General features: G+C 39.4%; 1 protein-coding gene across 2 annotated transcripts in view; it reads right to left on the bottom strand.

The window, feature by feature from the left end:
- The window catches only part of IKKbeta (I-kappaB kinase beta), a 198,696-nt gene that overhangs the window by 150,115 nt on the left and 21,630 nt on the right, over window positions 1–26,951 (bottom strand). For both annotated transcript variants that reach the window (XR_010858472.2, XM_067135101.2), the window contains exons 3-5: window positions 20,346–20,504; window positions 7,233–7,348; window positions 7,054–7,152 (exon numbers count right to left, since the gene is read on the bottom strand). Coding sequence is in view for 1 of the 2 variants with exons in the window: in XM_067135101.2 (XP_066991202.2) it covers window positions 7,054–7,152; window positions 7,233–7,348; window positions 20,346–20,504 (374 nt within the window). In the remaining variant the exon portion in view is untranslated. The remainder of the gene's footprint in view (window positions 1–7,053; window positions 7,153–7,232; window positions 7,349–20,345; window positions 20,505–26,951) is intronic.

Genomic DNA, 26,951 nt, shown 5'->3' with positions numbered 1-26,951 from the left:
GATAGAATAAGAGTATGTTCTTGTATAATACTACTGTATATGTCATTCATTTTGTGACAAATATTGTGACCGCTGTGTGCAGTAAACATTCTCAAGAACTGTTAAAAAAATTATTTGCATAAAGTTTTATTGGTTTCAAATTCATGCTGATTAAAATAATGATGTTTCTAGGCCTATAAAAAAACACTATGAACATTATGAAGAATATCTATATGGAAAAATATTTTTTGTGGTAAATGATTTGTTTTAGGAAATCATGAACATTTAAGGACTAATTTTTCTGAAGATCTTGATGCGAAATTTTAGGTTTTATACAATGTATTGTGTAATTGTGATTTAAAACTTGAACTTCTGAGGCAGAGTCTACTGCCATGTGCCATTTTTAGGAGTATTTTTCCAGTCATTTTCTGTAGTTTGCTGGTTCATCAGAAAGAATATACTCGAAAAGCTTTCTGATAGGTTAGAATAACGACCTTTCCTATTGGTGAATGTAAAGTCTGGAGTAGTAGCGGGCTTACCCGATTGGCTATTCATGAGTTTCGCTATTTCCGGCCGTTCGCTCCTCTGCGGAAGCGGAGCTCTTGTCCGAGTCTTTCATTTCTGACCAGCCTAGCAGGTGGATGCACATCTGCTTTTGTCCCGCCTGGGATGCCAGCCTCGGGGTAAGCGCTATGTTCTTGTTCTTAACTTAATTTAAATTCAATGTAACATTTTCCTTTTTAGGAGTTTACCCCAGTCATCGGCATTCGAAATGACTTAGCTTTACAGCTAGTCATTATTCTTTTGTTTTGGAGGCAATTCCCCCTTTTTTTTGGTTTTATGACTGTGTAATTAACACATTAATTTTCCCCAGGATTGCCTCCCTAGTTCAGTGTCCCTCAATGTATGCTAAATTATTATCCGCTCCATGCCAGAAGTGTTTATGGTATGGCAGCAATTTAACTTAGCCCCTGCATCAAGTTTTATCATTCCCCTTTTAATTTAATTATGTAGTATGCAATCCTGTAAGCCACTTTAATTTCTTTTGAATTTCTTGGTGCTTGTAATTGTTTCTAGTCTAATTTTTTGTTTTTTATGTGTGTTTTGAATTACTTTCGCTGGTAATACATGCCAGCCAACCTATATTAATTGAAAATGTATTTACTTTGCCAACTTACTTACAGTGTAAATATTTTTAATTTGTCAATTTCGGTTATTCTGATCTTTATTTTGTTAGTAAAATTTTCATTTTAAAGGGTGACCCCCGTTCACTTTCATTTCGCTACGTCAAGTAACCATTCACCCTCTTAGGGATCCTAGCCACCTTCCCACATATTTCATTAGCTGTCATGTTGGTTTACCTGTTTGTTTTTACTTCTAGCAACCTGCATCTCTGAACCTTATGATGGTTGCAACTGTTATTTTGATATTTTTTATTTCTTTTACCGCTTTTGCTTCATTTCATTATTATTTTATTATTATGTATTAATTTAATGCAGCCTGTGACGAGGTTACACATTGTTTATTAAGTGTCTTTTTATATACAGGAATGTTAGTGTTCTAAGCATTATAATTCGTGTTCCAAAGACTGAGAAACTTATATTAACGGAGTTAACATTGACAAAGAACGGCTTCCTTCTTAACAAACTGTCACAAAAAAGGAGATGCCTGAGAAATTTTTCAAATCTATTGTGACATTGCTGTGCTTACCCTAACATGTCTTCAATGTTTGTTTTTTTTTGTTTTTTTAAATGTTGCTTTACATTGCACCGACACAGATAGGTCTTATGGTGACGACGGGACAGGAAAGAGCTAGGAATGGGAAGAAAGTGGCCGTGGCCTTAATTAAGGTACAAACCCAGTATTTGCCTCGTATGAAAATGTGAAACCATGGAAAACCATCTTCAAGGCTGCCGACAGTGGGGTTTGAACCCACTATCTCCCGAATACTGGATACTGGATGCACTTAAACGACTGCAACTATCGAGCTCGGTCTTCAATGGTTTACCAGTACATTCTTGTCCTGGCCATCACAATGTAACCGGAAAGAAACAATATTGTGAAGAATAGACGAAGCTCAGTTCTATCGAACGAAAATGACATGCTTATATACCCACTTCGGAGTCGTCCATGTTGCACGTCCGCTGCAGCAACGCCCTCAATGGAAACTTTTTCATCACGCCTTATTATTTGTCTGATTCGACACAGAGTATTGAATTGTACTCTAAATTATATCATCAAGTACTTCCATGTCAAAGAACAGTTCAAACAAATGGGTTGGAGAATATTCACTGTTTAGAAAACTCGGTCGAGTAAACTCGGTGCTTGTCCTGTTCACAATGTCATGCTTTTGACATATACACTGTTTTGGTTTGCTTTCATGAGATTAGATGTGGTTGGTCCTGCTTGCTTATTATATTTTGCTTCTTACATTTGGGAATAACTCGAAGGTGTACACAATATTGGACTAGCTGCTTCTTCAGTAATATAACTTATATTAACTTATATTAAACGGAGTTAACATTGACAAAGAATGGCTTCCTTCTTAACAAACAGTCACAAAATAGGAGATGCCTGTTACTGTATTTGCCCATATAATTTTTACACCTCTCATTTTCATTAGTAATGTCGTATGTACGCTATCTTACAATGAACCTAACCCTAAAAATAAAACTCAATTATTATGTTTAATATATTTTAATTATTTTATTAAGTGCTAAGTACGACTAACACATGATTTTACTGTATTTTAAATTTGTATAACCTCAAAATCTGTTCAGTTGAAAACTCTGTAATGTTCATATATTGGTATAATCCACTATCATTCTGATACATATGGAGGTTTCTATAAGCTTATCGTGATGTTTTATTATCCAAATACACGTGGAAAAGAAAATATGTAGATTTTTTTCATTAGGTGGTACAGTACTGTAGATTGTCCGGTCGATCGATTGTTCCTTGCATGTTCACAATTTGTTTTACTTCGCACCGACACAGAAAGGTCATATGGTGATGATGGGACTGGAAAGGCTTAGGAGTGGGAAGGAAGTCGTCGTAGCCATAATTAAGGTACCACCGATCTGAGTGGCTCCTGACCCCAACTTGGCAGGTTCGATCCTGGCTCAGTTCGGTGGTATTTGAAGGGGCTCAAATACGTCAGCCTCGTGTCGGTACATTTACGGGCACGTAAAAGAACTCCTGCGGGACTAAATTTCAGCACTTCGGCATCTTCAAAAACCGTAAAAGAGTAGTTAGTGGGACATAAAGCAAATAACTAATTAATTAAGGTAGAGCCCCAGCATTTGCCTGGTGTGAAAATGAGAAACCACAGAAAACCATCTTCAGGGCTGCTGACAGTGGGGCTCGAACCCACTGTCTCCTGGGTGGAAGCTCACAGCTGCGCACCCCTAACTGCACAGCCAACTCGCCCGGTCCTTGTATGTTCGGGTGTGTTCCATTTAGAGTGTTGCAAGAACATTTCCAGAAGTTAGAGATTTCTAGACAATCTGTTGAACAGTATATATATATATATATATATATATGGAGAGAGAGAGAGAGAGAGAGAGAGAGAGCTGACAACCGAGAGGCCGGGTAGTTAATCTTGTCTTGTGATGATGAAGTGAATGATCAGCGTGAGGACTTGATTGATATCTGTACCCATAAAAATCGACAATAGACTGCTTCAGTGTATTTTAATAGCGTTACAGTGTTGTTTATAACTATGTATAACCGTAGTAGCATTAAGCAAACTGAGTGGGAATTGTGTGTTATAAGGAATAGTCTTAGTACGATCAGCGTGAGGACTTGATTGATATCTGTACCCGTAAAAATCGACAATAGACTGCTTCAGTGTATTTTAATAGCGTTACAGTGTTGTTTATAACTATGTATAACCGTAGTAGCATTAAGCAAACTGAGTGGGAATTGTGTGTTATAAGGAATAGTCTTAGTACCAATAAAGTGGTTTTAGAATCAGAAGTGAACGTGTCTCGTGTTATATTTTCACTGAATAAGATCGCATTGAGAACAATAGTAATTATTATGATTCTTATTCACTGGACAAGTTACTGTGCGGTTAGGGGAGCACAGCTGTGAGCTTGCCTCCAGGAGATAGTGAAATCTAATTCCACTGTCAGCAGCCCTGAAGATGGTTTTCTGTTGTGTCCCATTTTCACACCAGGCAAAACCTGGGGCTGTACCTTAATTATGGCCACAGCCGCTTCCTTCCCACTCCTAGGCCTTTCCTATCCCATCATCGTCATAAGTCCTATCTGTGTTGGTGCAACGTAAAAAAGAAACCTTATTTTGTATGCATCATTTTTGCTGTCTCAAACTACACTCTGCGTCGTAGCCCAAGCACTGCAGACAACGAAGTAACACTGCAACATCACCATCAGCCATAGTCTAGTATGACCTTGAATGAAACTACATTCTGATTCAGATTCCAGTGCCTGCTCTATGTGATAAGTAGATTCATTGGTAGAGTAAGCTTGTGAAAGGCGTACCGGCAGTTACTGCAGATGTATGCTGCAATTTGTTCTGTGTAGTACAGTGTTAAAATGATGATCATGATGATGATTGTTGTTTAAAGGGGCCTAACAGCTAGGTCATCGGCCCCTAATGATACGAGGTGAAATGAAACGATAATTAAAACTTCAAAAGTATCTACTGACTAATCTAAAACGAATGATGATGAAAAACAATCAATGGATCCAATTCACAATGCCTTATTTTCAGGGATGATGCTTGTCCAAAATCCAGGTAACCAGCCCTCAAAATGGTAAAGCAGAACCATGATGTTTCTCCTGTAGTAGTACTAATCACAGGTAACAAAGGATCATGATGTTCTTTGCACGGTAGTACTAATCACTGGTAACATAGACCCAGTGTATGTCACATGTAACGGCACTACTCACAGGCAATACAGACCCAGGCTGTTCCTCACATAAGGGTACTACTCACAAGCAACATAGACCCATGATTCTTATTCACTGGACAAGTTACTGTGCGGTTAGGGGAGCGCAGTTGTGAGCTTGCCTCCAGGAGATAGTGAATCTGAATACCACTGTCGGCAGCCCTGAAGATCGTTTTCCGTTGTCTCCCATTTTCACACCAGGTACCAATCACGGGTGCCGGCTAGATCTGTGGTGTTCCTTATATAGTGTACTAATCATAGGTAATGTATACTCGTGGTGCTCCTCACATAGTCGTACTCATCACAGGCTGAATACACTCACGGTGTTGCTCACATAGTGGTACTAACCATAGGCAATGTACACCCACGGGGTATCACATATTACGAAACCACCCACAGGCAATAACAATCCATGGTGTTCTTCATGTAATGGTACTCCTCCCATAGTAATCCTCCCCCAATGACACTAATCACAGACCCAGCTGGAGGCAGTAGCAGTATGTATTCCTCAGACAGTAGTGCTTATTGCTTTCAGAAGAACAACCAGGCACATGTAGTAGTACTAATCACAAGCAAAGTCGACCCAGATTATCCCATGGTTCCGAAAATAACACCCGTTGGTCGCTCTTTTTATTCGCCTCTTACATCAGTCAGGGGATACCGTGGGTGTATTCTTCATTTGCGTCCCCTACCCAGAGGGGGTACAATAAAACGATAAGACACTTCAAAAAAGGAAGTACTGGACAAAGAAAGACAAGAGCAACAAAGGGCGTGAAAATTTAAAAAAAGACTCCTCAGGCCTCGAATGCTCTAATACCATCGGAGCTGAAAAAAAAAAAAAAACAAACCAGTTGACCAAGCAAGGTCAGACAGGATAGATGAAGATCCTATAGTGTGTTAAGAAACATTATCATAGGACATTGTAAGAAGGTAGCACAGGTTTTTCCCCCTAAGTTGCTTTACGTCGTACTGACAAAGATAGGTCTTATGGCGACGATGGGATAGGAGAGGGCTAGTAGTGGGAAGGAAGCAGCTGTGGCTTTAATAAAGGTACAGTCCCAGCGTTTGTCTGGTGTTAAAAAGGGAAACCATGGAGAACTATCTTTAAGGCTGCCGAGAATGGGGTTCAAACCCACTATTTCCCGAATGCAAGCTCACAGCTGCGCGCCCATATCCGCACGGCCAACTCGCCCAGTGAATAAGAGGAACAGAGTACATGTATGAGAGTGCATGATAAGAAAGTTGGATAGACAGCGATCTGATGGAAGACTAGATGAAAACTGTAAGGAAAAGCTGCCATGGGACTCTACTTTGCCTACCATCCATGTTAATGCCAGACAGCTTTAGGAAACGTCTCATGCAAGAAGTCAAGGACTCTTCTCAAAGAAATTCTGGGTGGACTGAGATCTGTTCTACAACCTCTAGATGTGTCATTTAAATCTTTTTGTGATCAATTTTATACATAATGGATGCAGTGGGCAATCATACATTCATTCCAGGTAGCAAAATTTGGAAACCACCTTTAGAATTAAATTTGTCTGCAGATAGTAGCAAGCTGAAATTTAATTTTGTATGAAATGGGTTACAAAGAGCTTTAGAAAAATGGGTATACACAATCACTGGATTGTTTGGAAGATGATGAATCATGTACCAACCTAGAATAACACTCTGATCTTCAGGTGACTCTTCATCATCAGAGAGCAACAATGAAATGTAGAAAGGTAAGTTTGTTCTGCGCACTTTTTATTACTGGCATGTGATTTGCAAATTCTTGCAGTGCTCACAATGTTAACGCATGTATTATCATATTACCTACTTTACTGTTACAGATTTGGCTCCAAAACTGTTTATATCCTACTATACCTCAATAGACTTGAAATGTACAACTTCAACTAGTGTAACATATTTTATCAATAGAATACAAGCATCTCCATCAAAACTGTGTCCATTATCAAAGAGCACTAACGCATTGAAAACTGATAGTTAAACCTGTTGAAATAAAGCATTTCTGTACGTAACAAGTGACAAATATAAACTGTAATAATTTGTAAGGAACAACTCGGTGGAATTCTAGGCACATTTTATTTGAATCAATCTAGAATGACTGATGAAGATGTTTGTACAATCATACAGTAATAGCAAATTAAGTTTGACCTCACCATGTGACAGGTGCCATATTTGGAAGAAATGGTCTTGCTCCTGTGATTACCTCATGGGATACCAACCCAAGACTCCAATAGTCAACAGAACTGCTGTATCTGCAATAAAATGGAAACATTAACAAACCGCAAGCAGACATATTTCTTATTTCAAATTTCTACACATTCAGTGTACTCACGTTTTGTTCATAAACAGCTCCGGAGCTAAATACTGCAATGTTCCCACAAATGATGTACAAAGGCTGCTTTGATCCCATTCTTTAGCATAGCCCAGATCAATAAGCTTGTACACAATCTAAACATGAAATACATTATCACGTTATTTGAGACTAAACTTTAAGTTTTAAATAATACAAGAATATGAAAGTTCAAAAGGTAATAATTAGAAAAAATAAGTGATAACCAATATATTTGAAGATGGCAGTTTATGAAGATGTGGAGATTGTTCTTGTCCTTTTATGTTTTCATGTTTGTTCTTGTTTCCCCTTTCTGTTGCTCCCTCTTCCCGCACTGGCCTTTTCGAATTAACTGGAATCTTACCTGTCATTTCCAGCAACCATGAGTGGAGGACATTAGGGGGACTATGCCACCTTGGAGATGTTATGACTAACAGTAACATTTGGCTACAACATGGTCAGTGCTCTATGCACTTGTTATACTGCTAACCGTGTTAAACCAACATCAGTTAGCACTCTGAGCAGTAAACAGCTGAGTGGGAAGATAGTGTGATATCAGTGATGTTATGACAATATCCTACTCTTAAGTACATATTCCACAAATTATCAGGGCTAATTTTCTTGATTTTCATGTGTTAGAAATAGAAAAGTCCTTGTTGAGCATTGAAGCTTTAGTAAGTTTGTTCATTGGGACACTTCTACAGTTAAATTTCTACTCAAATTCTATAAGTGGAAAGCATAATTTTGTTCACCTAGATGAAATATAAATATGGGTACTAAAATGAGGTTATACTATCTCATAAAGTTTCAAGCATGTATGATTTATGATTGACTTAACCCATTTATGCCCAAGATAATTTTTTTTTTTTTTGAATTTTATGGTTTTGACTACTGGAATCTGTTTATTTATGTCCAAAAAGTCCCAAAAAATGTTTTAAATTTTGTTGTTATTTAAAAATTATAGCATGCGTCGTAAACGGCTCACTGGGCATGGACGCCAGAGGCATATCTCAAACATGGGCTTTGGCTATTTTTGTGTATGGGCTCATCGCGGTATATTTTTAATGATAAAAGAAGAATAACTGGTGTATTTTTTGACTCATTGTTATTTTAAAAAATGACAAATTTACTGCAGAGGGAAGTACTGAGGTAAGTATCATTAACAACGCACAGATAAATCGACTATCAGTCGAGTTTCCTAGTCAAGTCTTACACGTTGCTTTGAATACTCATTATTGAAATGGCACAATAGGCTTTGGCATTATTATTATTATTATTATTATTATAAAACACTTTGTCCTAGATAAAAAATTGAATCAGTCAAAATTACGAAAACTATGAAGCTAAAGATATGTTCTCATTTACACAGTGCACTTTACTTCTCGTGGAATTCAGCAAAACAATATTGGTGTACGGCAACATCACATCTTGGCATGCTCGGACAGTTTTACTTTTGCAGACGCGACAAAGTCGCCGGGGCTGATCGTCCACCACAAGAAGACTACCATAGCTTTTCCACATGGCTTCAGTCACCGGTGCACGCATGTTAACATGGCGAAGAGAAGTTCTATACTTCTCTAACAAGCTGATCGCAATGAATCGTCGGAACGCCCGGGCCAAAAGACAAATTTCTGCCGAGCACATTTCTTGTTGTTTTGCGTTGTAGCGCATTCAATGTATGTAGTAAGGTTGCCCAAACTGCCGTGTCTCGGCCGGAGTTGTTCCCCCTTCACAACGCAGTCGCTGCCCAGAAGCTAACTGAGCCACAGTGGGAACTGCATCGCGCTCTCGCCGTTATTGGTAAGTAGAGTGGTGAAAAATGTAATGTTCCGTGTGTTGATATTGCTCGGGGATATCTGACGCGTGTTTAGTTGCCTTTACTGTTTCAATGTGTCAATTGGTTCTTACAATACATCACGAATAAGACCCGTATCATCCGGTGGAGAGATAAAAACATCCGCTTATGTTCCAGGAATATCGCTGTCAGTCAGTACTTCAAGCTCTGACAGAATTTCAGCAGCAGTTAATTTTTTTCACGTGAAAAAGACAACATAAATATGAAAACACTCTAATTTGCTAATTAGTTAATGAATAAATTCCAAAAATGTACCCCGAATGGTTGATACTGTTTCAAAAATACTAATTTAGAACATGTTCTCCCAAGTACTCGCATTGTTACCATCTAAATGCAAAAACACGCTAAAGTACTTTGTTCTGCGGTTTGTGCCCAACGGGTTGTTTGTAACCCACTCTATATTATTCGTGAAACTGACCTATCATTGTATTTATCCTATGACAACTTACTTTCAAGTTCCTATCTTTCCAAGTATGATCTGAATAATAATGTATGTGATGTCTACAGACATTTGTTTTTGAAATCTATCTCAAAATTGACAAAGTGTCACTACAACACACATGAAATCAACCTTTGCTGTCTGCATGTTATCTTTAAATATCCTCAGAATTTCTGAAGAAAGGAAATGAATATCCAATTTGTTTAAAAGTACTTAAATACTGAACACAAACAACACAGTGACAGGTAAGAGTGGGAAGAGGGAGAAATAAACAGAAAAAACAAAAGGACAAGGACAATCTCCACATCCTCATACACTGCCTTCTTCAAATAGCTTGGCAATTTCCTCCTCAATTTCAGTTCTTCTACATCCATTTCTTTCCAGCCCCAAAGAGATCATTTCTGCTTCCCAATTTAATGAGTGTTGAAGCCCCCTCCTCATTAAAGAGCCATCTTGACAAATCTTCAGACTCAATGCAGGAAATGTAAAATACGAAGAAAGTTGAAGAAACACAGGAAAAAAGAAGAGAAAAAAAAGGATACAGGTGGTAAAGATTAGGAACACAAAAGGAGAAAAGGAACTCAATTTCTCAATATGAGTAATGGAAAGAAATAAGAGCAACACAAATCACATACAGAAAGATAGAAACATCAAAATTAAAAAAAAACAATGACAAGTCAGTATTTTTCTTGTTATACGTTTCTTTTGATGTTCCTATCTTTCTATATATGGCTTGATTTGCATTTCTTTGTTCCTTTCCAATAGCTGGTGTTCCTTTGAACGTTCGTATCTTTCTATACATGACTTACTGTAGCATTAGGCGGGTTTGCCCAGGAATTTCTACAAGAAAATCGAAATATGAGTACATATTCCATATTTCATTTTATTTAAACAATTTAGACTATTTATCAAATGGCAAACTTGTATTGAACAGGTGGACTTTATACAATTAAATTCTTTTAGAATTTTATCTTAGATATTTAAAGTCAATAAGGAACCGGAATGAAGTTCATTACTTGTAATAAACAAAATACATCGATTACTATTTACACTTTTACCATTATTATGCACATCGCTCATCTGTACAGCACCTCAGTACTAGCATGGAGAGCCTATCACACAGTTAATGATCAGTATCAAACATGTGTCAAACAAGCATAGTCACTCCATGAATCCCCGAAGTGTTTTCCCAACAAGAGTTTCATGTCCTGGACTTTCGTTTCTGAAGCACAGGGGTTCTGCTCTGCATTCACATTAGTCAAGCATTACCTACATTCTCATCCAGAGTTTTCATTCTAATTTTACACATTAAGGAGGTTTTGCAACAGACCATGTATTTCATTACCTTCTTGAATGAGGAATATGGTTTATTTCAATACGGACAGTTAATTCATTTTGTAAGTATAAGGCGTGACCAAAAAGTTTCTGTTTGCGGGCGTTGCTACAGCGGACATGCAACGTAGCGTGACTCCGATGTGGATATGTGAGCACAGATATGTAGGCAATGGGATTAGTGTGGCAGTTGTGTCATGCTGAGGTGCATGTGTTAAATACAGCCACGTGAACTATGGCGATGTTATTACCAAATGCCTCCGAACAGAACCAACATGCTATTATTCTGTTCTTGGCTGCCAAAGGACAAACACCAGTGAACATCAATCAAAGAATGAAGACTGTGTATGGGGCAGCATGTCTGTTGATAACCACAGTTGTGAAATGGTGCACACCGAATTCCATGCAGGTCGCATTTCGACACAAGGCGCCAGTCGATCTTGGACGCCAGCCTCATCAATTACGGAAAACAACAAGCGGGCGGTGGGAGACACTCGAACAACCGCCCTATAGTCCAGATCTCTCCCAATGCAATTATCATGCCTTCAGTACCCTCAAAATGGCCTTGAAGGGTCTACGCTTCCTGTCAGCCGACGAGGCGCAACAAGCAGTTATAAACTTCTTCACGCAGCAGGACACTGTTTTACCAGACGGGGATTTCCAACCTGGTGCGTTGGTGGGATGAGTGCCTCAATCCTCACGGCAATTTTGCCCGATTGGCATCACGATTCAGGACTGTACGGCTGTCGAACGAAAATGTTTTGATCGCCCCTTATATGTTCCGGGGTACAGGCTGCCACCCACAACCCAATTAATAAAAACTACATGAAGCATATTTTGACCTGGACCCCGTTCATATGTAAATCTGTAAACTGACCATCACTACCTTGAGTATGACTCACTGAGACCTTTCTAGTAACAAATAATCATCCATTGTTTAAGTTTTTGAAGATAACTTGACATAGAATGACAGGAACATGAACAGGGACACACAAGAGGATAAACACAATGTGAGCAATGAACATTTCTATATACACTTGTAATTTCAGTCCACATTTGGAACAGGTATACCAAACTTTAGCTGCAGTGCAGTAAACAAAGGGAATGACTACATTCTACAATAGCATCAGTCAGTACTAAGATTCAAAATTTGCTACATGTCAATAGCCAAAAATGTTGAGTTGATATGAAAGGGCCATCTTTCCTTTGCTCTTCGGCTGCCTTCTTCTGCATGACCCTTTTAACACACAAATCACAGTGGCCTATAAAAATTACTTACAGACCAGTTTGACAAAGAATGTCTATTTATAAGGGAATAAGTGTAATGAATTTATTTACATGCACTTATTCCAATACACTCATATGATAAACTTTTTGAATATCACTGAAGCATAAAAAAGTCTTTCATAAGAATCTGGTCACCCTTTGGTACAAACACTTGCTTATATTAACAGTGTATATCCATCCTACCAAAACAATAAATACACTGACTGACAGAGCAAATGCAACACCAAGGAGGAGTGGTTCGAAAGGGATGAAAGTTGGGGAAAAAACAGAGATGGCACGGACAAATAATTGATGTTTATTTCAAACCGACATGCAGGTTACACAATGCGCACGGCATCGACTCAGTAGGATGTAGGACCACCGCGAGCGGCGATGCACGCAGAAACACGTCGAGGTACAGAGTCAATAAGAGTGCGGATGGTGTCCTGAGGGATGGTTCTCCATTCTCTGTCAACCATTTGCCACAGTTGGTCGTCCGTACGAGGCTGGGGCAGAGTTTGCAAACGGCGTCCAATGAGATCCCACACGTGTTCGATTGGTGAGAGATCCGGAGAGTACGCTGGCCACGGAAGCATCTGTACACCTCGTAGAGCCTGTTGGGAGATGCGAGCAGTGTGTGGGCGGGCATTATCCTGCTGAAACAGAGCATTGGGCAGCCCCTGAAGGTACGGGAGTGCCACCGGCTGCAGCACATGCTGCACGTAGCGGTGGGCATTTAACGTGCCTTGAATACGCACTAGAGGTGACGTGGAATCATACGCAATAGCGCCCCAAACCATGATGCCGCGTCGTCTAGCGGTAGGGCGCTCCACAGTTACTGCCGGATTTGACCTTTCTCCACGCCGACGCCACACTCGTCTGCGGTGACTATCACCGACAGAACAGAAGCGTGACTCATCGGAGAACACGACGTTACGCCATTCCCTCATCCAAGTCGCTCTAGCCCGGCACCATGCCAGGCGTGCACGTCTATGCTGTGGAGTCAATGGTAGTCTTCTGAGCGGACGCCGGGAGTGCAGGCCTCCTTCAACCAATCGACGGGAAATTGTTCTGGTCGATATTGGAACAGCCAGGGTGTCTTGCACATGCTGAAGAATGGCGGTTGACGTGGCGTGCGGGGCTGCCACCGCTTGGCGGTGGATGCGCCGATCCTCGCGTGCTGACGTCACTCGGGCTGCGCCTGGACCCCTCGCACGTGCCATATGTCCCTGCGCCAACCATCTTCGCCACAGGCGCTGCACCGTGGACACATCCCTATGGGTATCGGCTGCGATTTGATGAAGCGACCAACCTGCCCTTCTCAGCCCGACCACCATACCCCTCGTAAAGTCGTCTGTCTGCTGGAAATGCCTCCGTTGACGGCGGCCTGGCATTCTTAGCTATACACGTGTCCTGTGGCCCACGACAACACGTTCTACAATGACTGTCGGCTGAGAAATCACGGTACGAAGTGGGCCATTCGCCAACACCGTGTCCCATTTATCGTTCGCTACGTGCGCAGCACAGCGGCGCATTTCACATCATGAGCATACCTCAGTGACTTCAGTCTACCCTGCAATTGGCATAAAGTTCTGACCACTCCTTCTTGGTGTTGCATTTGCTCTGTCAGTCAGTGTATGTTAGCAATGTGGAGTTTTTTTTTTTACAATTTACAAGGTAATAAACCTCTGAAGATAGGATCAAATGTTCCAAAGGAAAAGATCAAATGGTTGAAGTTGAAGCAAACGGAGCCAGCTAAGACAATGATTGGATATCTCGAACTCTATCTCGCTAAGGATATGGAGGAAAGTTTGATGCCGAGTTCAGACCACATTGCAAAAGTAAAATAATTTCTTGGTGTATCAAAGGGAAAACTGAGAATCTAGAAGAAGACTTATGCCCAAGTCCATCAACCTTAGTAAATAGAACTTCATAATTTACCAGAGTTAAGTCACTTTTGTGTTGCATCAAGCTTGGTTTCAAGTTTACCAATGTTTTGTAATGGTATAATGTTTACTGTTCGTGAGGGAATGATTTTCTAAGGAAACTGTGGTAAAGAATCCAAAATGGAGCTTTACAGATACAGTATATCTTTAATATCTTAATCAATTTGAACAGAGTGAAGGGAGAGTTGTACAAGAAAGGATGGATCCGTATGAAGAACTAAACAATGTTCCATTTCAGAAAACAATATTAAAAACAAAAAACAACAAGTTATATTTTAGATATAATTCGTGAATTAATGCAGTTTCCGACTGAGAGAAACCATCTGATACCCCTAGAAATGTACTTTTAGTAGTGCTGCTATTCTATAGAAGTGGAACATTTTCAACAGTGATCGCTGATGTCTATGATATTGACAGAACAATGGCATGTTGCATAACACATAAGATTTCATTGCACCGTTCTCACCCCAGTTCATTACCCCCTTACACAACAAGAATAAAGAGAAGTTATGGAAGGTTTTATAAAGCATTTTTCCACTAAATCAAGCGAGATGAAATTTTCATGGGAGCTAAAATCGTCTTTACTTTTGAGGACAGACGTTAGGTGGAGATCAAATATTACAATAGGAAAATACTGTAACACAAAAGACAGACGTCTCACTACTATTTCATTAGTAGTAGTAGTAGTAGCAGTAGCAGTAGTTGGTGGTGGTATATGATCCTCGTTTGTCATTATTTTATTGTTTTCTAATTGGAGGTTCCTCAGTGACAGACTACGTTCGGCGCAATTTAATTTCGAATACAAATAAGTATTAAATTAATCGTAAATAAAGAGTGTCCTAAGACCCTTAATTTAAGCCTTACTTTAATCCTGTAAGTTTTCAAGTTTAGAAGTATAGCACTTCAAAATTTCGGAATAATAATCTCCAAAGTCTAAATTTGTGATAAGGACACACCTATAATTATTAATTAGGATGAAAATATGTTTTTAAATCAATTGTCACACAATTGCTGTGAATGCCGCTTGTTCCGTTGAGATCGGATGTAAACCACGGGAGCTATAAGAGTCTGAAATTACAGTTCCCGGGTCCATCTGGAGAGACCCTATGGGTCCATGGTACACAAAGTTATCAAATAGGTTACAAGACCAGTGTTGACAACTTATATTTTCAAGATCCGCTAAATACTACTTACAATCTGCTAAAATTGCAAGAAATCCGATCTCAAATAATTAATGTCTGGGAGAGAAGTGAGGGCCAGACCAACCTTTGGAAATAGTTGTTGGAAGCTGGGAGGACTCAAGGCGTCAGTGAAGAGGAAGTGTGTAATTCAGAAGGGCCAACCAAGTGTAAGGAAGGTCATTGCACCTATCCTTAATGGATAAAGTGGAATTCTAATAGCCTCTGGCAGTGCCTATTGGACTATTACCTTGATGTATGTTACATGTGTAAATATGCATATTAAAAATGAGTGTAGCTAAACTGTGGGTATATTGTATGTTTGTAATTTGTCTATTTTGTAGACATAATTTATGAGTTTATTTAAGCAGCAAGACTAGTTGGTATCATCAGATGATGATTGTAGTAATGTTTTGTATTGGTAGTAAAGTCATATAGTTAAACTTACAGTAAATTTTCTTATTGATGGAGTGAAAACCTGGCATGCTACCCACATTCATTTTGAGGATAAATACACTAGTGTCCAAAAATTAAGCATAAGTTACAAGCAAGCAGGGCAACAGGAAATAGACCGCAAATCACACGACATATGCACCTAGCAACCTTACGTATTCGCTCTGTATAGGAAAGGAGTGTTCCCTGCTTTGACAAGCGGCATAACTGCAATGTAAACACAGCCAGTGCCTGCGCCCCATATTCCCTCAGTCGTGTTTGCCCTGTTATAGTGTGCGGAGTGTAGCCACGTGGTGAACGTGACAACATAATAGCACGACAACACTATAAGGACCCCGTTTTGTAGGGTAGAATACTCGGCCGCCTAGAAACAGGCCAGACACAGACCAAAGTCGCCGTATCCTTGCGTGTGCCACAAAGTGTCATTTCCTGGCTTTGGAGACGATTTTGAGACACAGGAGATGTTAGTTGTAGGCCAGTGCCAGGTCGACCAAGGGTAACCACCCCACAGCAGGACCGACATCTGGCCTTAACCGCCCAACGAAATCAGAGTGCACCTGCAAGACAATTGTCGGCGGAGCTTGCAGTCGTCTCAGGGGTTGCTGTTTCCTGGCAAACTGTGTACCGGAGGCTCAGAACAGCAGGGCTGTTTGCCCAATGTCCAGCGGTGTGCATTCCGCTAACTCCAGCGCAGAGATGGGCCCGTTTACTGTGGAGCCGCCAACGTCGAAACTCGACCATGAATGAATGGAGGAGGCATGTGCTCTTCACAGATGAATCCCGCTTCAGTTTGCAGAACAATTCCCGTCGCACATTAATCTGAAGAGAACCGGGTAGCCGATACAACCACAGGAACATTGTGGGATGGGACCAGTATGGTGGTGGTGGCATCATGTTGAATGGCCGTATGGACCTGGACATCTTCATGGGTGGTCTGAGGAACACTGTTAAAGCTCGGAGATACAGGGATGAGGTACTGAGACCACATGTTCGACTCTTCAGAGGTGAGGTTGGTCCAGACTTCCTCTTAATGGACGATAACGCCCGACCGCACAGTGCTGCTCTGGTGGATGAATTTCTGGCTGGGGAAGACATTCATCGCATGGGCCTGCCAGGGAGGTCTGCGGATTTGAATCCTATAGAACATGTCTGGGATGCATTGGAGAGGCAAACTGCATCCCATCAGCCTCCATACAGGACCCTCCAAGACCTTCGCATTGCCCTTTCGGAGGAATGGAATCGACTGCCACAAGAGCTCTTGGACCATCTGATAGATAGCATGTCACGTCGCTGCGAAGCACGTGTGGCCGTCGGGGGTAACCATACACCCTTTTAACAGCATATTTTGTTGTGGAAGACATTGCCAAGTTTTGTTACTTGTTGTCAAAGGTGTACCTTAGCTACCAGAACCTTTCTGACACTGGTTTTTTTTATGGACAAGTGGTGTGACATATGGTGTGTGATTCAGCTTCCGTTTGTTCAGCAATCCGCCTGACATTCCTGTCAGGCAGTATGGACTCATTCAATGATTATGCCTAACTTTTGGACACTAGTGTAGTAGCAGGTAAGATAATGAAGCAAGTTTGAAGCCTCATCAGCATCATGACCGTTGCCTTGGGAGAAGGGGTTTGTTCATGCTCAAGTGAGTTATTTATTTCTGCTAGTATTTTGCAGATGGTGCCCATTTTCATCACCAAATTTGTTATTTATATTTTAAATTTAAGTTACAACGTTTAGCACCCCTAGAGAAGGGGGTGAAATGTAAAAATAATAAAAAATGACCTATATTAGTGTCAAAACCATAGTTGTTGGGATCACTGAGATGAACTATGACACTCTGGATGTCATTTAAGTCATAGTTCAGCCCCAGTTGGAATGGAGGAATTACTATCTGGAAAAAAATACTGTGGGGGGGGGGGGGGGGAGGAGGAGGAAGACACCCCTAGCACTTCAGACGAGGAGGTAAAATGTAGAAATATTAAACAACAACCTATATTATTATTAGAGTCGATTCCATACATTTTGGGATCACTAGGCTTATTGGTGACAGTCCCAATGACAGTTAGAACCATTTACATCATACTTGTACCACGATGCATAAATACAATCAGTTATCACTTAACTTTATTATTTGTTTGAAAGGACCACTTCAGACAATCTGGGCTGCCACAAGGACAAAGTTTAACATGAAAGAAAATAATCTAAAATTAGAACTTAAAATTAGACATATAACAATAACTCAAACTACCGAGCTCGATAGCTGCAGTCGCATAAGTGTGGCCAGTATCCAGTATTCGGGAGATAGTAGGTTCAAACCCCACTGTCGGCAGCCCTGAAAATGGTTTTCCGTGGTTTCCCATTTTCACACTGTACCTTAATTAAGGCCACGGCCACTTCCTTCCCACTCCTAGCCCTTCCCTGTCCAATCGTCGCCATAAGACCTACCTGTGTCTGTGCGACGTAAAGCAACTACCAAAAAAAAAACTCAAACTACAAAATAATTTGTAAAATATCAATCATCACATTAAAAAATCTACAAAAATTCACTTCACACATAATAGTAAACATTCCACAATACGGCTAGTATCATATAAAAATGCATTAGAAGAGTTTAAAAGATCCTGCCCCAGGGTAAGTAACCTGTGCAATTTCAAATAGTTTATGTTAGAAATTTTGGAAAAAAAAAAAAAATGGCTTTGAAGTGGGTTAAACATATGAATCCAAGACTTGATGGCAGGAGGAAAACGGCAGTGATCTAGTGTGTGGTCCTTTTCCTCCTTCCTACATAAAACATGATTTGTCACTTTCCATGGCGGTGGTGGTTACTGTTTTAAAGAGGAAGTACAACTGGGCAACCGTCCTCTGTTAATACTATATCAGAGGAAAAATAGAAGAAGTCCAATACTTCAAAGAATTAAGGTATCGGCAAAAGAACGGGAAGGGCCATGAAGGGTGTGAAAATGAAAGACTTCCTAGGCCTCGCAAACCTACTACCGACTGGGTCAAAAAAGAACAAGAGTGACAAGTTGATAAAAAAGATGAAAGTGAGGAGCCTGACAAGTGGAAGCAATACCAGACTCAGCTGGAGGAACTGTGGTCACCAACCCATGTTCCAAAGTTCAGAGCCCTTGGTCTCCCTTTTAGTCAGCTATTGTGACAGGCAGAGGATACCATGGATGTACTCTACTGACCCCACCTACAGGGGGTAGCAAGAAGAGTCAAGGGTAAAGACAATCCATGCATCGTCACATAGACAAGCTCCAATCTAATTCATCATTAACCTTTCGTTTACCAAGCTCGATAGCTACAGTCGCCTAACTGCAGCCAGTATCCAGTATTCAGGAGATAGTGCGTTCAAATCCCACTGTTGGCAGTCCTGAAGATGGTTTTCAGTTGTTTCCCATTTTCACACCAGGCAAATGCTGGGGCTGTATGTTAATTAAGGCAACTCCTATCCGTTTCCTGTCCTATCATTGCCATAAGACCTATCTGTGTCAGTAAAGTAACTTGTAAAAAATAAATAAATAAACTTTTGTTTTTTCCCATTTCTGTGGTCTGGTTTTCTTCATATCATACATTTCCTACATAAAGTGTTGAAGCCCACCTTCCTGGTGAGGCTGGGAGGCAAAAACAATCTCATTGGAGGCTGAGAAGAAGTGGATGTAAAAGAATGATGCAGTTGATGAGAAAACCTATTTATGTAAATATGGCAGTATATGAAGATGTGGAGATTGTCCTTTCTTTTTGTGTTTTTATATTTGTCATCTCCTCTTTCTACGTATGACATAATCTGCCATTGTCTTTATAACGTTATGTGTTTCTATTCATATTCTTCTTTCTATTTATGACCTGATTTGTCATTTGTTTCTTTCCATTACTTACATACAATTCCATTTTGTTGTAAAACACAGGACCTATAAAGGGAGATAGTTTGAATAATAGACAACCAAGAGAAAGTAGAACAATTGGATAGACCCAAGGTTCTACAGTACTGGTTTTATGATATGCAGATAGAAATGGGATTCTGCAAGACAATAATTTACCCTCAAAGAAGGAAGTAAGTCAGGGAACTTTTCCAGAAACATGTAATTTCTCAAAACTTAATCATGTTACATACAGGATAAAACTAATGGAGAAATGTCCAACCAACCATTTTCTTGAAAATTACTGTAAAATAGCCTTCTACCATGGCCTTGGTAAGAACAGAGTCACAAAGAAGAGCAAACAGCAGGTCAACAGTTTAGGAATTATGAAAAAACTGGAGTTGGGTTCAGATGAGAAGTATAGGAGGCTAATGGCAGACATTGAACAAAGATTCATGGTTCAAAGAGATTAAACTGACAATGATAAATAAGTTTTTATTAGGCTTCATTAACATAAACACACTAGCAATATCACAGCTATAGTACCTAACTGAAAATAACATTATTACAGCAACTGATTCAAAGGGATTTATTTTAATACTTTAATTCTGATATAGAAAGTTGGTATAGGAGTACCATTTTTTAAGATGAATTTGAATCCAGAAAGAAGAGCAGTGATGGAAGCAAGTAGGTTGAAAATGGCAACTATGGTCTTACCACATGCATCATTATAAGACAGTTCAACTTTAATACTAGATGAAAAATGAAGGTCCATCATACTAACTTTGCTATCTTTCTGTTGGAGAACTATATTCTCAGGTTTAAGATCTCGATGAGTTATTTTCATGGAGTGTAAATACTGTATGGCACTCTTGACATCAGAAACGATTGCCCGAACATCATTCTCCCGTAAACCACAACAGTTTTCGGTTCGGTTCAAAATCTGAAAAAAAAATTACAACTATCAGTACAGAAGACAAAAGATAAGAATAAACCAACTCCAGCAGCTATTAATGAAGTCTGCAAACAGAATATCTGAAAATATGCTTCAAATTTTGGCTTATTCCTGATATAATTCTCAAACGAATATTCTATAATAAAAAATTAACTGAGTTGATATAAATCAAATATATTTTTCATACAAAGATTGGCATTTATATTACTTTAAACCTGTATCCCAACTTGAGGTAAGTGGTTCCTACTTACAACACATGATATCATTAGTAGGAATTGTACATTAATTTCCCTCCAACTCCCTCCAAAACCAGCTGCAAAAGACTGTATTCCCAAGATAATATGTTCTCCTAATACAGTGTGGGCCATATGTGACTTGCCCCTCGATGGAGAGCTATAATTTAATTTGTTCCCTGAACCTACCCAACAGCTGAGCGAAAGATGCAACTATCCAAGCTAAAATGGGGCGCCAGTCTAAGTTTATGTCCTAAACACAAATAATTTTTAAGAAAGCTTGGACGGACTCTCATCCCAGGGATGGGGTGACAGTACACTAATCATTAAGCAGGAGAATTAAAAATCAAAAGGCTAATTAATGTAGACTGATTACAGCGAAACAAGAAAATAACATTTATTATACTGACTAAAAATGATGACAGTTTTATGAGAAGTAAATTTAAAGTTAGAAATGAATTTAAGAAAAAATGGAATGACTCTCCCTCTCGGAAACTTGCAATATATTTAACCCGCTTGCTCACCATATGGCCTTGTTCTGCTGGTCCTTGGAACGCCTTCGTCCTTGTAACTGGAACATTACCGGTCGTCTTTGGGATACCTCCATCTGCCGCCAAGTACTTACAGATAAATTCCAGTTCATCTGTGCGTCAACAGTTGCATCATGACTTCCATTATATAACTTGCTTACCACTACTATTTCAATTTTACGTCCATGTCTTGCCATATCAATAATAACATCCCCAATCATAATCACTTAAACCTTCCAAAATTACAATATCTTACTACTTCCCGATCTCAATTACACTTCACACACCTTCCACCTTTTCAATGTATCTCCAGATTTAGCAATCAGATATAACAAACCTGCACTCACATTTCACACACGTTTTTAACCATACTTATCTTACTTAACCGCCCTTAACAAACCTACCACCTAAACAACCTTACATCGAACTTTTACACATCACTCTTTACATTTCGTTACACATCCACTTTCAAGTCTTATACAATCACGACTCGCCAATAAAACCTCACTGCTTTCACTTGACTTACTTCAGACCCAAATAACATTATGATTTTTTTTTCTTTTAACTTTATTTCACAAACTCTCCTTACCGCACATAAACACCTATTTATTTCACTCCCGTTCTCTCATTCTTTGATAATCCACCCTACAATTTTCTGCTCATCCCCTCTTCCTAATAATTCCCATTTATTGGCACTAAAAAGTTTATTTCTTACCTATTAAGTCTGGATCATTTTCTGATGCCCCACATAATATGCATAGTGACTTTTCTTTACCCTTTGTCCATCCCTTGTTCTTGTATAACCCCATCAGCCACCATAATAATCCTCCTCTGTTCAACCTATCTACATTCCTAATATTTAACACCGACACTTCCATTACTTTGTTAAAAACACTAAGCGATCCTCTGTTTCTACACTCTTCTATCAGTTTCTGCCTTTGAATACCTCTGATCCTCCTTAAAAGCACCCTCTGTCCCGTAACTTCCTTCTTCCAAACCTCTTCCCACATGTACCTCATTCCCACCCTCTCCAAGTACAGTTTAATTTTTTCTAGCCAGCACCCCTTATATATGCTTTCCTTTTGTTGATCGTATGCAGCCTGAAGCACCCTTCCTCCTTCCCCTCTTTTCAAACCCATCCTATATTTGACTACTCTTTTCACACACTCCACCTCTATTTCTTCCCCGCACATTTATTCAACCCCAGCATTTCCTGTGCACTGAGGGAGCCCCATCACTGCCTTACCAAATCTACTCATAATTTGTCTTAAGTTAACCCTCTTTTCCTCTAGCCCCCATACATCTGCCCCATACATTACCCTGCCAAATACTACTGATCTTAAGACTAACCTCACTGTTTTATAGCTTATTCCCAGAAATTTAGCCACTAAAATTTTGACTAAGTCTAAGGCTACCATCCCCTTCCCTTTTGCTCTCTTAATTTGATCCTCGCATGTTCCTCCTCTATTTAAAATCACTCCTAAATATTTTAACTTATTTACTTGTTCTATCTTCTTTCCCTGGACCATCCACATCATTTCTTTTTTTTTTCTCTCCCTTTATGTTTCTGGATTACTAACACTTTAGATTTATTCCTGTTAATTTTCATGTCCCATTCCTTTGCATATTCTGACACTGCATTTAAACTTTGCTGCATCCTGCCAGTAGTTGAAGTCATCAATACCACATCGTCCGAAAAAATCAGTCCCGGTATCTCCATCCTATTAAGAACCGGTGCTGCCCAGTTATTCCCACCGTGTCCATCCAAAATGTCATTAATGAATAATATAAATAATATTGGGGATAATTTGCAGCCTTGTTTTAAACCCACCTTACACTCTATTGGCCTACTTGTTTTCCTCCAACTTAACGCAGTACCTGACCTCCTTATATATCGCCTCCACTGCACGTATCATCTTCCCAGAAACCCCCAACCTACCCAATTTTTCCACTAACGCACTTCTGTTTACCGTATCAAACACTTTTTCAAAATCAACTGCCACTACATAAACTTTGCCTTTTCCCATACTCGTGTATTTATCTGAAATCATCTTCACTATCATTATATCGTCTACCGTTCTTTTTAAACGTAAGGAACTTCATCTTTTGGTCCGTACTGAACTGAGATTACAATTAAATTAGAATCTAGCGGGTTCCACCTTTTCAATACAAAATACAATGTTGTTGGATAGTATTTACGTAAATTTACAACAACATTGTATTTTGTATTGAAAAGGATATTTAACCACCCAACAACATTGTATTTTGTATTGAAAAGGTGGAACCAGCTAGATTCTAATTTAATTGTACCATTCTTTTTCCTCCTCTAAATCCCCTTTGGAACTCTGACAAAACCGAATTCTCTTCAGCCCAATTTCTTCATTTGTTTGCCAAAACTCCTGTATAAATTTTACTTAGAGAATCTAACAGCGTTATACCCCTATAATTGTTCGTGTTATTTTTATTACTTTTTTACTTTATATTGGACATACAATTCCTGTTTCCCATTCTTTTGAATACTTGCCCCCCCTCCTCAAAAATCTTATTAAATACTTCACTATGCCCTCTATCATCTGCCCAATTTTGCTTAATTATTTCCAAAACCTATTGTTAATACCACTGCATCCTCCTGCAGACCTACCCTTGATTTTACTTATCACTTCCATAACTTCCTCTTTTGAAATTTCTTTGTCCAGTTCATATATCAATATCCCCTTATCTCTCCAAATAACTTCCTCCTCTCTATACCATTCCTTCCCCCTCCACCAAGTAGTTCACTAAAATAATTCACCCACTGCTCATCCTCAATACTTGGTTTCTCAAATCTCCTTCCAACCTTGTTAATTCCGTTTATTCTCTCCCAATTTTTTTCCATTTTATTCATCCTACACTCTTTATTTATTGCTTCCATTTGTTCTTTCATCCATAACTTTTTCTCTCACTGATTTATCTTTTGTAGTCTTTCCTTAAATTACAGAAAACTTCTCTTTCTGTAACTCCACATCTTTTTCTATACTGTCTTAACGCATCCATAACCCTAATCCACAAATCCTCACACTCCTTACTGTACCAGGCTTCCCCCCCTCTCCCCTTTCTCCTCCTGCCTCAGTCTCTCTGAGCCACCCCCTTCTGATTGGGTATAACATCAGTTCCAAAGCTCTATCTATGTTGTTTTCCTCTAACGCAACCTCCCAACCATACCTTACTAATTGTAACTCCTCTTATTATCGTATCCAAATCCCGTTTTACTTTTTCTGTCCATTTATATTTAATATACCCTCTCCCCAGTTCATCCCGCTTCTTTAACTCTCTCTTCTTGACCCTCCCTAGCCTCCTTCTATCAACACCCACACTGGAAAATAATGTGCTTCTACCCAATTTCCTACCTCCATCCTTATGATTTCTTCTAACATATCTTCTGAGCTTATTACTATGTCAATCACGCTTCCTCCCTGTTCTGTAACATACGTCAGCTTCCCCATCCTGTCGCCCTCTTTCCAACCATTCAGAATATATACAGTATATTTCCTGCTGCACACATTTCTAAAAGTTTATCTCCATAACTGTTTATGACTGTATCTACACTACTTCTACTTTCCCTCATTTCCCCTCCATCTTCTTTACTATACACTGGGCTCTGCTCCCCTATTCTCGCATTCCAGTCCCCCAAATAACAACATACCATCTTCTTCAAACTTCCCTCTTATCATACTAATTTCCAGGAATAATTCCTCAAAAAAGTTTTTATTTGTGTATAACGAACTCCTAGGGTGACAATATGCAAATGCTAAACTTACCTTCTTAGCCCTCCCTTCTTCCCTCCCCATATTAAATCTGATCCAGATCACTTCTTGCAACGGTCTCAATATCCTCTACTAATCCACTAATTCCTTCCTTTATTAGAATCACTATTCCTCCTGGTGCTCTTCCCTTATTCTGCTCCTTTCTTTTGTATTTATACTTAACCACAAACCCTTCCCATGTTAACTCTTTTCCTATTTCAAGCCATGTCTCCAAGAGTTCCACAATATCGTAACTTTCCACTACTTCTTTAACCTTTTCATTACCTAATTTGCCTAACAGCCCCTCAATATTCACAAACCCTGGAAGGGAAATGAGGGAAAGTAGAAGTAGTGTAGATACAGTCATAAACAGTTATGGAGATAAACTTTTAGAAATGTGTGCAGCAGGAAATATACTGTATATATTTTAAATGGTTGGAAAGAGGGCGACAGGAAGGGGAAGCTGACGTATGTTACAGAACAGGGAGGAAGCGTGGTTGACATAGTAATAAGCTCAGAAGATGTTAGAAGAAATCATAAGGATGGAGGTAGGAAATTGGGTAGAAGCACATTATTTTCCAGTGTGGGTGTTGATAGAATTTTGTTATAACTTACCCTCCCCTCTATCCAGGTTTCCTCCCCTAATCTTGCTTCTTGTTACTATAGCCCTCTCCCTTTCTGGCTCCATTTCTCCCTTAACATTTTTTGTCGCTCTCTTCCTTCTTTATCCTCCTAACTTTTATACCTTTTACCCCACAAGTCTTTTAGACTCATACTACTTCCTTTGCTCATAGCTCCTTTTCTTTTCGGTTCATCACTCCTATCACCACCTTCATTGTTCATTTGTCCGCTCCACTCTGCTCCTGCCGATTCTTGAGACTCTCCCTCGCTCACCACTTTCCCGACTCCCTTTTTTCATAAAATCTGTAAATATTTTTCAGCAGCTGCTCAAACATCACATATCTTGCAAAACAGTAAAAAAAAAAAGAACAACTTTTCTCCATATGGTGAAACAAATCTATTCAATTTAATGCACTGATTTTCTTTTACTTTAGTCCTGGACATGGTAGTTTACTGAATAAAACTCACTGAACTAACTGAAAACTCATACAACTACTCTCTTGCTGATCCACAGTTTCCTAGAAATTTGCTGGTGTGTGGGGGAAGGACATGTGCTGGTGAGTCTATTATGAATTTTTTTTTTGAAAATTAGGTGTGGAAGCATGCAGAAGTTCTTGTTGATCCACTGATACCTGGAAATTTTCTGGAGTGTGAGAGAAGGACATATGCAGGGAAGTTCATTATGAAAAACCTTGAAAAATTAGGGGTAGAAGCTGGTAGAAGCACATGCTGATCCCATGTTTTCCTGAACTTTTCTGGTGTGGGGGAGATTTCTAGTCAAAAATTTAAATTACAAAGTAGATTAGCAGAGCAGAGTTGTGACCTGGACTTTTTCAAGAACATTAGAAACTATAAATCAGTCCAAGACTCGAAAAATCTTGGGCACCTGGACACCATGAAGGCTGGAAATACATGTCTCGTGCTTAGGTTTTTCTGACATTTGTAAGCTTAATTTCACCATCCAGTAGATCTGATTTTTGTGGGGATAGATGGATTAAACAAATTATAATAAATTTGTTATGGGATAAATTTCAATGTTTCAGATTTACCTTGAATGTCAAATATATTTCACTTCGTTGAGATATGAATGTGCAATTACAAGGGTAGAATAGTAATACCAGTTCTTCTCTTCAAGCTGACAAAGAAGCTTTGTTGCAAGATGAAGCAAAACACCTAGAGAAAAGGTTTCTCAATAGTGATCATAGCAATGAAATATTTACCAGGGTATTTTATACTTTCACCTGGCCAGAATGGAAGGAAGTAGAGGAT

Source organism: Anabrus simplex, chromosome 1, assembly GCF_040414725.1.
Source record: "Anabrus simplex isolate iqAnaSimp1 chromosome 1, ASM4041472v1, whole genome shotgun sequence".
NCBI classification, from domain to species: Eukaryota; Metazoa; Arthropoda; class Insecta; order Orthoptera; family Tettigoniidae; genus Anabrus; species Anabrus simplex.
This window is presented reverse-complemented; position numbering and strand designations above follow the sequence as displayed.